Source organism: Perca flavescens, chromosome 8 (genome assembly GCF_004354835.1).
Source record: "Perca flavescens isolate YP-PL-M2 chromosome 8, PFLA_1.0, whole genome shotgun sequence".
Taxonomy (NCBI): domain Eukaryota; kingdom Metazoa; phylum Chordata; class Actinopteri; order Perciformes; family Percidae; genus Perca; species Perca flavescens.
The window spans coordinates 36,301,120-36,313,619 of record NC_041338.1 but is presented as its reverse complement, the minus strand read 5'-3'; the positions used below and the strand labels follow the sequence as shown (position 1 = coordinate 36,313,619).

The 12,500-nt window shown below is 41.1% G+C and overlaps 1 protein-coding gene across 2 annotated transcripts in view; it reads left to right on the top strand.

Moving 5' to 3' along the window:
- LOC114560486 (neuronal acetylcholine receptor subunit alpha-7) overlaps positions 1 to 913 on the top strand; it is a 73,316-nt gene extending 72,403 nt beyond the window's left edge. For both annotated transcript variants that reach the window (XM_028585890.1, XM_028585891.1), the window contains one exon: positions 667 to 913. In XM_028585890.1, the coding sequence (XP_028441691.1) occupies positions 667 to 861 (195 nt within the window). In that variant the 3' untranslated portion in view covers positions 862 to 913. The remainder of the gene's footprint in view (positions 1 to 666) is intronic.
- The last annotated feature ends 11,587 nt before the right edge of the window (positions 914 to 12,500 follow it).

Sequence of the window (12,500 nt, the reverse complement as noted above, 5' to 3'; positions counted from 1 at the left end):
CTTCTCATTCAATGCGTTTCCTTTTTATTTTCATGACTATTTACATTGTAGATTCTCACTGAAGGCATCAAAACTATGAATGAACACATATGGAATTATGTACTTAACAAAAAAAGTGTGAAATAACTGAAAACATTCAAAGTAGCCACCCTTTGCTTTTTTTATTAATAAGTGAAAAACTTCCACTAATTAACCCTGACAAAGCACACCTGTGAAGGTAAAACCATTTCAGGTGACTACCTCATGAAGCTCATTGAGAGAACACCAAGGGTTTGCAGAGTTATCAAAAAAGGCAAAGGGTGGCTACTTTGAAGAATCTAAAATATAAGACATGTTTTCAGTTATTTCACACTTTTTTGTTAAGTACATAATTCCATATGTGTTCATTCATAGTGTTGATGCCTTCAGTGAGAATCTACAATGTAAATAGTAATGAAAATACAGAAACACATTGAATGAGAAGGTGTGTCCAAACTTTTGGCCTGTACATATATATACAATTTGTACACTTAATACTTTACAATAGCGAAGTATCATTTCTTCAGTGTTGTCCCATTGAAAGATAGAAGGAAATATTTACTAAAATGTGAGGGGTGTACTCACTTTTGTGAGATACTGTATGTATATTCTATTTTGACATTTTATAACATAATGTGTTGTTACCAGGTGAGGTACATCGCCGGGCGTTTCCGAGGCCAGGACGAAGAGGAGACGGTGTGCAGCGAGTGGAAGTTCGCCGCCGCGGTGATCGACCGGCTGTGTCTGGTGGCGTTCTCGCTCTTCACCATCCTCTGCACCATCGGCATCCTCATGTCGGCTCCCAACTTCGTGGAGGCCATCTCCAAAGATTTCTTCAGCTGAAGACGATGATAACAACGATAACAACGACAACAATGACGACGATAACGACGATAACGACGACAACGATAACGACAACGACGATAACGACGACAACGATAACGACGACGACGATAACGATGACGACGACGATAACGACGACGACGACGATAACGATGACGACGATAACGACGATAACGACGACGATAACGACGACGATAACGACGACGACGATAACGACGACGATAACGACGACTACGATAACGACGACGATAATAACGATAATGAAGACGACGATAACGACGACGACGATAACGATGAAGACGACGATGATAACGACGACGACGATGACGATAACGACGATGACGACGACGATAAAGATGACGACAACGATAACGACGATGACGACGACGATGACGATAATGACGATAACGATGACATGGCAGCTGAATCCTGCTGTCTCTATTTTTGTTACTGTCACCAAACTGTAGACTGTATCCCAAAGGTCCCATGGCCTGAAAATTTCACTTAAAAATATTTATTAATTTTAATGATTAAATAAGGTAATGTCTCCAAACTTACCTCAATTATAACTTGTCTCCAGCTAGTTGTACTACAGCACTTTTTAAAAAATAAGTTAAATTAATAAAAGCACTCGTCTTACTGCCCGGTAGCAACAACAGCATAGAGCAGAAGCCAGCAGGCAAGTGTTATTTAAATAAACTTCTTCTTCAAACTCTACAATCCATTGTTTTATGAGTACATAACCTATTTATACTAGTGTAGAAGTTTGGTATCATTTCGGGCATTATTAGTGGGGTAATGTACAAGATACACCCTTGGATCCATTAGCGCCTAAGCTAAGCTAACAGCTGATAACGCTAACTCTTCCAATGTTCGACCCAGGTGAAAAAAGCTTCTGGGGGGTGTTTGTCTCGAGGTCATGGTGCAAAGGACCCTAGGGTGAAATTACTCTGAACCATCACTTTAATGGACAATTCCGGCGTAAAATGAACCTAGGGGTTAATAACAGATGTGTACCCACTTGATCATTCTCTCGGACATGTTTTCATGCTAATCGAACGGGTTTGTAGCTTGAAGCTAGCGTGGACCGCTGATTAGCTTACAACGCTAGTATTCGGGGCACAGAGAAAGTGACAACAAATCTCTATTTCTACACCTCTAACAAGACTCAAAATATCACCACACTTCCACAGTAGCATAATGAGGGTCCCTAAATGTTAACCGAAGCATTGAGAACTTTGTAAGTGTACAGACAGTTTATTAAAAGGATTATTAAGACAGTAGCGTTCTCGTATATACAGGCGGCTGTCGTCTTGGGAGCTACTGTCTTTCTAAACTATCACCTCCACTCCTCTAAACCTCCACATGATAGGCGGCATAAACGCTTTGCGCTGCGCTCAAAAGTCAAATTATTTCTGTTTTGACCTAGTCACTGCTGACCTTTCGCAAGCACAACCAATGAGATAACAGCATTTTGTTATCTAGCAATGGAAAAATGGCTTCCTTGACCTCCCTTGATGACAAATACCTGCGCTAAGAGTTGCTCTCTGCGCCCTGCCTAGCGGTGCTCAGAGAGAAAAAATTGCTTATCATGTGTAGGCGGCTTTATTGTTGGTTAATTTAAATATGTCAACGTAAAAAAATATTTTTGGGGGTTTTACATTGGGACACGAACAGCGTTCTCCTGGGTCAGAGTCCTGTGTTTAGAGCCATCATGTGGTGTGCTTTTGGTGGATTATCCCTTTAAATGTGAACTTCAGCATACGTTAACAGAATAATCTAAGATTAAAGATGCACGTTTACGTTTTCAGAGCTTTCAGCAGCCTCTCATGGTCTTCATATATAGAGACTGGAACTGGCTCTGGCCGGAACTGGCCGAGATGTCCTTTAACTGCTTCAGGTCAGTAAATACTTGTACATACAGTTTTTATTAAAGAAATATAATTTAGGGCTGTTGTGGTGTAATTGGTAGCGATGCTGCGTTGCTGTGTGGAGAGGAATCCACCGACACTGTTTCTTGATTATAAAGGTTTATTTACATCGAAGAAATCAGCATCATGTACAAGCCCTGCAGAGCTCGGAGAAGCAACAGCTACCCAGATTCTCAAAAGTCACTCTAAAGTTCTTTGTGTGTGGACCACATATCTATATTCCATAGATTGAGGTGGGATCGATAACTGACCAATGGCTTCATGCCAACTGGCTCTGTCTAAGGGTCCATTGATAATGCATCCCAGATGTCTTCAGAGAAGTGTCCAGCGAATGTAGGCTAAAGTTCATACGAGTTTCTTTGTTACCAAAAACTTAAGACAGAGTTTATAAAAGGTCCGTTAGAAGTCCAGATACTACACTGTCACATCAAAAAGGACTAAAAAACGTATAATCAGTCCCTCCAGAAAAACGCATTTATGCGATCGCATAATTCAATGCATCACCACATAAATTGTCGATTTCCACGCAAAATGTGCGGGGCTTGCATGATTTCATAATCCCCGCATTTTCGTTGCCAAAAAGTCCCATAATATATGTTAGCAGAAAGTTGAAAAATGTTGCTTTTACTTCACACAAGAGCAGCCATTTTCCCCTGTTGCCATGGGAACGTTATGAAGTGACGAAATTACGCGACGTGAACATCATCGAAAAGCAACGTGTTGGGGGGGAGGATCACTTTTATTTTTTTCATCAAACCGAAAACTCCTTTTTCTGGAAGGACTGTATAATGTTCTTCGAAAAAAGTCAAATATTTGAACAATTCTGAGACAAAGACTTACCATGTGCACATCCAGCCTGTTCTCACTTGTAAAATGCGGACGTTTGGACAATGGCTATCAGTGGCTGTCAGCGTCTGAAGCCACGAAAAAGGCTTCCTTCAGTGTGTTTGTAGAGCGTACCGGGGAGAGCAGCAGCTACACGAGGTTTAGAGAGTAGTATGTAAGGGAGGAATACATCGTAGGGAGGTTGGTTGGGGGGATGGAGGGGTCAAACAACAGGCCTCTTACCCAGGAGACTGGGAGATCGTGTCCCACTTGTCACATTTCCGGAGTTGCGGAAAAGTAAGCCCACCTACGACCTTTTCCTTAACATAACTGCGTCAAAAGGGGTTATTATATTTGATTTATTTTACCAATGATTGACCTAACTGCGTTCTGTGTATCCGGTACCGCTGGCTACATCAGACCTGTTAACAACAAAACGAAAGCAGAAAAGCAGAAGGTCCATCTTATGTTCTTCTTTGGGTTGTGCGCGATCACAGGAGGCTTGTATCATGTGGACTAGGGTTGGGTACCGTTTGGATTTTTTGGGGGGGGGCATTTCTGCCTTTATTTTATAGCAGGGCTGTCAAACTCAGTTTCCCAGAGGGCCACACTGGAAAATGAGAATCACATCAAGTGCCAGACACGTAGAGTTTATCCACATGCTTTTATTTAAGAGAAAAAGTCAAATATTTTGACTGTATTATTGCGTGTCTCATATACTGTAGTCTTGTCACTTATATTTTGGGCCTCATAAAGCCCCAAAAAAGGTTGTCAAAAAAGTTCCTCAGCCAGCGACAAATATGTTGAATAAAGAGCCTAAAAAGTTGGAAAAAGGCAGAAAAAAAGCTTCAAAATTGTCTGAAAAAGTGACAAAAACATCATAAAAGGCGCCAAAAAACTTACGAAAAAGTGGCAAAACATTAAGTAGAGTGTCAAAAACATTAAATAAAAGTGCCTAAAGCATTGAAAAAGACACTAAGTACAACTGTTTAGGACCAGGCGCCCGGCACATGGATCATTTTTATCGCCGTCAAAACTAGAAAAGTGGATTTGGACACGCCCTAAACACACCTGTCTCACATCTGTAACTGGTGTTAAAAATAACTGCTCGTGTGGTGTTCATCATGTTCAGATACGATCTTAATTACTATCTCATGGGCATTAAAGTGGCAGAATTTAATCAGCAATAAAATAATCTGAGGCATCCAGCTGTAAGGAAAATGTTCTGTGAAGATGATTTTTACACTTTGTAAATGTGCTGTAGAAAATACACAGAAGTATGAACATGCAATGGAGTTTTTCCACAGTTTTTATCTTCCAACCAGCTACATTTCTTCACAGTTCCACATGTCTTTCCCATTTTCAAATGCAGCCCAGCTGTGGCCAGGTTGGGATTTCAGGGCTGAAATGTGAATGATTCTGGTTGAGAAGTGGATTTGTTCAGCTGGAGTCAGTCAGTCAGTCAGGCTGCTCACATGTTCACTCACTCCCAAATAAAAGTATTTTCCTATTCATCACCAGGCTCTGACGTGGCTCCTTCAGGACGTTGTGTGTGTGTGTGTGTGTGTGTTTGTTGGAATTGAATGTAAAACTTTATTTATAGGGGGAGAACAAAGCTGGAAAGAGTTAAAATATACAACAAAATTAATAACATAACATAGTCTAAAAAACTAAATAACCAAGGTGCAAATAAAGTGCAATCTAAATATATACAATATAGCCTAAGAGACACACACACACAGACAGAGAAACGGACAGTTATTCAGACAGACAGAGAAACAGACAGACAGTTCTTCAGACACATGTTCTGAGACTATTCTGATACAAATCAACAGAAAGATGATTAGCTGAGAGTGTTTGACTCTTTCGATATTCTCCCCGCCTGTCTGTCTGCCTGCCTGTCTGTCTGTGTGAATACAGGCTCATCCTGCAGATTGTTCTCTGGGGGGGGGAACTCGTTTCCTTTCCTCTTTTTATTGCGTGTCATTTCTGATTTGGCCGGCCGTGTGGAGGCTGAGCCGAGACAGAATGAGTCCACACACACACACACACACACACACACACACACACACACACACACACACACACACACACACACACACATACACATACACATCTCAGACACACTGGGGATGTAATATATCTGCCAGGGTCTCACCAGCTGCTCCCACTCGTGTGTGTTTGCTCTGGAACCAAAAGATGTGACAGAGCCGAGCCAATCGGAGACCAGAGAGGGCGAAAGCATCCGGTACGGTGCAGCGGGACCGAGCCGAGCCAATCGGAGACCAGAGAGGGCGAAAGCATCCGGTACGGTGCAGCGGGACCGAGCTGAAGCTGCTGCAAGGACTTTCAGTCTAAAAGGTGATTATATACTAGACGCAGCCCAGCTGGCGCGTACAAATGTGACATCATGAGATCTCCGTGACTATTTCTACCTGCGCTGGTGGTGGTGACACTAGCTGCAGTCTTCTCCTGAACAGAGGTGGCGCTAATTAGCAAAGGCTACCGACGCTGCTCTTTCTACGGACTAGAAGAAGAAGAAAAAGGTAAACAACGGCAGAACTGGCAGCAGCATAGAGAGCCGAAGTCCCGCCCAAGGGGGTAAGCGTTGCTTCAGAACTCGAGCCATCATGGCGCCATTTTGTTGCTAACTGGCCATCACTCCTGTTAGCATTCCGCTTATTTTTTTTTTACGTCACTTGACACACAAATAACTTTACATCTGAAGCGTTTAAAGACTCTATTTGTCCGTTGTTTAGTTCTAAAGAAACACGACAATGTATAAAAGGCTCCATTACCTTATAGCTCACGTTATGGCTCCGTAGCAGACGCTTTTATAAAAATAGGCTAACGATTGGGTCATAACCACGAGACTTACTGTCACACAGTAGAGGAATTACCGTATAGTACAGGAGAAGCTCACAGGCAGTTTGGACTTCCATTATCTGTTTAGGTTTAATTACTAATGTTAACTAGCATGTTAGTGATCAGTAATTAGCCTGTGTCTATGTTATCTCCTTACATATACCTACACTCTCCGTCTCTGTAAGATTGGGAATGATTGAGATTTCTCTCGGCACAGCTACCAGAAGACTTCACTTTCAGACACGTTGCTCACGTCACATTTACGCTGTCTCTCTCAGTTGGAGGCTGCTCAGTAAGGCAAGAGATCACCGGAAAAGTGCTTCTAATATCCTTCACTGGTCTCCGTCCAGAGCAACGGGCTCTGTTGGTCCATTATATATATGTCAATGGTCCCGCCCCCTCCGGTGGACCTCATGGGACCTTAAGTCAGAAAAAATATGAACGGTAGTGAACGGGGAGAGGCAAATTATTTTATGATCCCGTTTGAATTGAGCCATGGATTACAAATATGATGTTCGTCAATTCAAAAGATAATTTTTCAACCGAAGAAAGTCTCAGTTAGCCGTAGGTTTGTCATAGTACCATTTAGTTTTGTGTGAAACCGCTCAGTGGACTACATCTCCCAGTGGACTACAACTCCCGTTTCACACAACCTACCTCACCTAGCTTGATGCTCGGCTTGCTAGCTAGCTAGCTTAGCGCTGTTAAACAACACATGTAACGTTATCTCACCTGCTGGGTTTTATCCAGTCAGATGTTTTCAGCAGAGAAGCAAAAGAACGAGAGAGATCCTCTGCTCATTAGAGTAACGTTACATCCTGGTACGATATATATATACACACACACACACACACACACACACACACACACACACACACACACAGGTACGATACACAAAGACATCGTAGCTTCAGCGAGACGTCATCCATGAAGTTTGTAGTCTTTCTAATGACGTATTTTCAGTCTTATACTTCAACAGTTTAACAATAAACTGAGACTTTCTTCGGTTGAAAAATAATCTTTTAAATTGACCAACATCATATTTGTAATCCATGGCTCAATTCAAACTGGATCAAAACATAATTATTATCTCTCCATTGACCCTCGTTCATGTTTTTTCGAAAGATTGGTCCCATTGAGCGGAAGTAGAAGGGCGGGACTTCGGCTCTCTATTGACAACAATGCTTCGATCTGATTGGATGAGCTACTTGGTGGAATTGAGCCTTTCATTCACCATAAAACCTTGGATGCGTCTAGAGTAAAAAAACCTTAACGCTGAGGCCTCTACATCAGGGGTTCTCAAATGGGGGTACGTGTCCCCCCTAGGGGTACTTTGAAGGACTTCAGGGGGTACGTGAGGTATTTAACTAAATGTTTAACAGAGGTGTCAAGTAACGAAGTACAAATACTTTCTTACCTTACTTAAGTAGAAATTTTGGGTATCTATACTTTACTGGAGTAATTATTTTACAGCATACTTTTTTACTTCTACTCCTTACATTTTCACGCAATTATCTGTACTTTCTACTCCCTACATTTTAAAAATAGCCTCGTTGCTCATATTTCAGTTCGGCTTGTTTTCATTTCAGCTCGTCAGTCATCGTTCAAAAAAACACACAAAAAAACCCTATCCAGATCTCTCCATCCGGAGTGAGTGAATTTGATTGTGGTTGGATGAGAAGTATAAACATAGCTATTCCGACACCCTATTGGTTTGTACGCGATCCATAACACCTGTACAGACCCGGTGCTAATACGACACCGGTGCCTTAACGACCGTTATCTACCGGACCGAATAGCAACACGGATTTCGGTGCCTTAGGTGCCTGCGCGATGCTCCGAAAACGGACGTTAGAGGGAACTGAACATCGCCGCACGGGACGCTAGTCAACACTAGAGTTGGAAGCAGGTTAGCCTAGCGTTAGCTAGAAGATGGAGTAAACATGATAAAATGCTGAGAGCTAAACGGTGTAAAAGTGTGTCTATATTTCACTGGAGAGGAGTCTGACACCAGACTGTAGCTGCCGTTGTCTGAAAAACACAGAAGAGATGTAGCCTACGTGTCACCTTTTTCAGCCCTTCTGAGTTTGCAGGTATGATTTTAATATAACATTATTATTGTCATATGATTTTGGCCCCCGCGTTTTAGAGTTAAGCTGTTGTCCTTAATGGCATTTCCCCCCCTTACATCAGGGGTCTTGAACGTTTTTTAAGCCAAGGACCCCTTAACTTAAAGTGAGATGTAGCAGGGACCCCCTACATATTGTATGAAATTAAGTTGCATATTAAACTGGGCCTACAATAACTGTTAGGGTAACCTAAAGCCTTCTTACGTACGTTTTTTCATAAGCTATTAAAATATTAATTGTTGGCATGATTTTATAAATCATATTTTAATGTTACATATGTGGCACAGTAAATCTAGGATTAACTGTATCTGTGGGCTGATATCTTAGTGACTACCTTACCTATAGGCCAGTAAGCCTATCATCAGTGGGAATTTATATTTGCTAATACTATGTTGGAATTATGTTGAGGCATTTTATTTTTATTTTTTTTAAAGACTCAAAAATGTACAATAATTTGGAGGCCCCCCTGCAATGACTCTGAGGACCCCCTGTTGAAGATCTCTGCCTTACATTACTTTTACTTTTATACTTTAAGTAGTTTTGAAACCAGTACTTTTACACTTTTACTTAAGTAAAAAGCTAGAGTTGATACTTCAACTTCTACAAACGTCTTTTCAAACCCTAGTATCTATACTTCTACTTGAGTAATGAATGTGAATACTTTTGACACCTCTGATGTTTGATAGTAACAAGGCTGTTGTCCGGAACATTGTTCCTCTTTATGCATACTTTTTTTTTTCCTACCAAAAATTCTTTTCAAAAAATTCCTTCTTTGGACCTAATCTATCCTTCCTTCTACTGTTCTTCTACTTTTTACAAGTTTCTCACTTTTTTTCTTCTCATGTCACTGCTTTTGAAGTTTTTGATACTAATTTGACCTATTCTTGCCTTCCTTACTTCCTTCCTTCCTTCTTCCTACCGTCTCTTTCCAAGTTTTCGTCTTTTTTACAGTTTTTGTCTCTTTTTCTCATCAGCATTTAAATGTGTTTTTCCAGGTCCACGGCTGTAGTTTAGTAAATCTATCGCTGACATCGCTGTACTGTTCCTGTTCATATTCACTTTTTTTGTCTACCGAAAATGATTAGCGCTGGTCACGGGGGGGTACTTGGCTTAAAGAAAAAATTAAAAAGGGGGAACATTATTGAAAAAAGTTTGAGAACCACTGCTCTATATGACCGAGGGGGAAACCTACCTCTGCAGTTGCCAGGGGGGATACATGGAAAAATTGTTGTGTTTAAACACTTTTAAATTTAATCATTGACTCTGTATTTTGTTAAAATTCGTATTTCTTTTGGATTTTTAGTTTTGAGATATTCGGCCAGTTGGATATCTCTGTTCATGGACTGATGACAGAGGAGTTTGTGTTGTATTTTATCTTCATTTTGCCATTGTTCTGTATACTCGTCTTTTAATTTAGTTTCAAATCTTTTGATTGAAGACTGAGGATTGTGTCTGTGGCGGCTCTGAGGCTCAGTGTACCTGTCTCTCTCTCTACCTGTCTGTCTATTACTGACTGTGTTTAGCTCAGTGTACCTCCGAGCCAGCTGTCTCTCTCTCCGTCTCCCTCTTTCTCTCTCGGTCTCTCTCTCTCCCTGTCTCCCTCTCTCTCTCGGTCTCTCTCTCTCCCTGTCTCCCTCTCTCTCTCTCGGTCTCTCTCTCTCCCTGTCTCCCTCTCTCTCTCTCGGTCTCTCTCTCTCTCTGTCTCCCTCTACCATGCAGCCTGTGATTGTGTGTCTGCTTCAGTGTTATAATGGATCCTTGGTGTTAATGCTCTGACAGACTGGTGCTGCCCTCTGGTGGGGAGCTGGAGCAGTAACACGCAGGCTGTTGTCTTCAGGTCAAATTGACCCGTTTTCAATTTTTGTTTTATAATCATAAAATAGGGGCCGCAGAAATAAGCGCTGAAAATGTGTAGAAGAACAATTTAAAACGTTGGAAAAAGCAAAAAAAAAAACTGAAAAAAGGGCATCAAAAACGTCAAAAAAATAAGTGTTTTTTTTCAAGGGTTAACCCTTGTGTTGTGTTGTTTTGCACTTGTTCTCCTCCCGGGTCAAACTTTAACACACACACACACACACACATATTGTGAGTTGTGTGTGTCAGAGTTCAGTCAGGAGACAACAAGAGGGCTAATGACTCCATCAGGGATTTCTTTTATCAGCCTCGAGGAGAGGAAGCCGAGGGAGTTGTACTGTCATCCCATCAGGGTACAAGGTGAACACCATCATCCTGCACGCTGTTAAACCCACCGGAGCAGCGCTGTTAACGGCTCTGGAGGGAAGGCCAGCAGGTAGCTTTAACGAGCGCTGGGACGTCCAGCTGTTAACACTGATTCCTCTTTCATTTATTTAATGTCTCCTAATGTTTCATTAAAATGTGATCTAAAAGAGAGAGCGCTGGCATCTCTTTCAAAGGAAATGTGATCTCGTCCAGGATGAAGTTAGAACACAGTCGGGCCAGAGGAGAGTTAAGAAAGTATGGTTTGGCCACACCACAGATGCATTCTGGGATAGGAGGGGGGGAAAAATGCTTTTATCTCAGCCAAAGACTCGTATAGCGAATGCCAAAGAATGTCGTGAAAAAAATGACAAAAAACGTTGAGAAAAAAAATAAAAGCACCAGACAAGTGGGAAATATCGTCAAAAATTATGGAAAAAAAAACATCCGATAAAGTGGCATAAATGTTGAAAAAATGACCAAAACATCATCAATAGCGCCAAATGTTTTTTGAAAGAAAAAAAAAATAAATCCGCCAAACTTCTGACAAAGCAACAAAAACTTTGAAAGAAAGCCTCCCAAAATGACTTGTTGAAAATGGAAGAGCAGACCCATTTATTCATACGGTAACATGTTGGAAGATGTTCTTGTGTGTCACAGAGTGTTGAGTGACAAGAACTTGCAATTTGCACACAACAATTTCTACTTTAATAAACTTAACATTAAAGAAAAACACGTCTTAATTAGGGCTGTCAAAATAATCTGAGAAAAAATAACGCGTTAAAAAAAATAACGCAGATTAATCCATCCCATATTGACGTTTCTAGCCACAATTCAACTGTAAAATGAAGGAGGGAGACGAGAATGTGCTGCATGGATCATTGATTGGAACATTTAATTGTAGTAATCTTCTTAATCTGGTGCCCCTGATATGTCTGCTCTTCTCTCTGATGCTCTGAGACGGACGATACAGGCAACACAAACACTGCTCTATACCATAGATATAGAGCATGTGTCCATATGTTCTATATGGATATAACCATAGATATAGAGCATGTGTCCATGTGTTCTATATGGATATAACAGTCTGCAGCTGCCGTTGTCGGAAAAACAACACAGACAATTAATTTGATTACATTTTTTAATCGATTGATAGCCCTAGTCTTAATGCATCTCTGTTGCTTGAATCACTGTTACTCTTTTTCATCAAACCGCAATTTTTGCACATTAAATTGCATAAATATGAATGTAGGTCATTGGCATTTTTTGAAAGATTGTTTTTTTCTTGAGAAAAAAGAAGAAAACAATCTGTATAGTGGCCCAGTAAGTCAGTGGTTTTCAACCTTTTTTGAGCCTCAGCACAGTTTTTACATTAAAAAAATCCCACGGCACACCACCAACCAAAAATGACACATTGTAGCCTAATAATCAGAATCTGCATTTTTCCTTTTTAAAAATGTATCCATCGCTTTTGCAGGCTTATGTCGATGATCTCGGCCCTACTGCTTACATCCTGTCACTGCGGGATGCGAGCGAAAGGTGGCAGCAGGGCTCCAGACTAACTTTTTTCATTAGGAGCACAGTGGCCCCCAACTGAAAATTTTAGGAGCACAACCAAAAGGTGCTGTAGAAATAAAGTTGCCTTGCCTTACAACCTCAGCCTGTCAGTCAG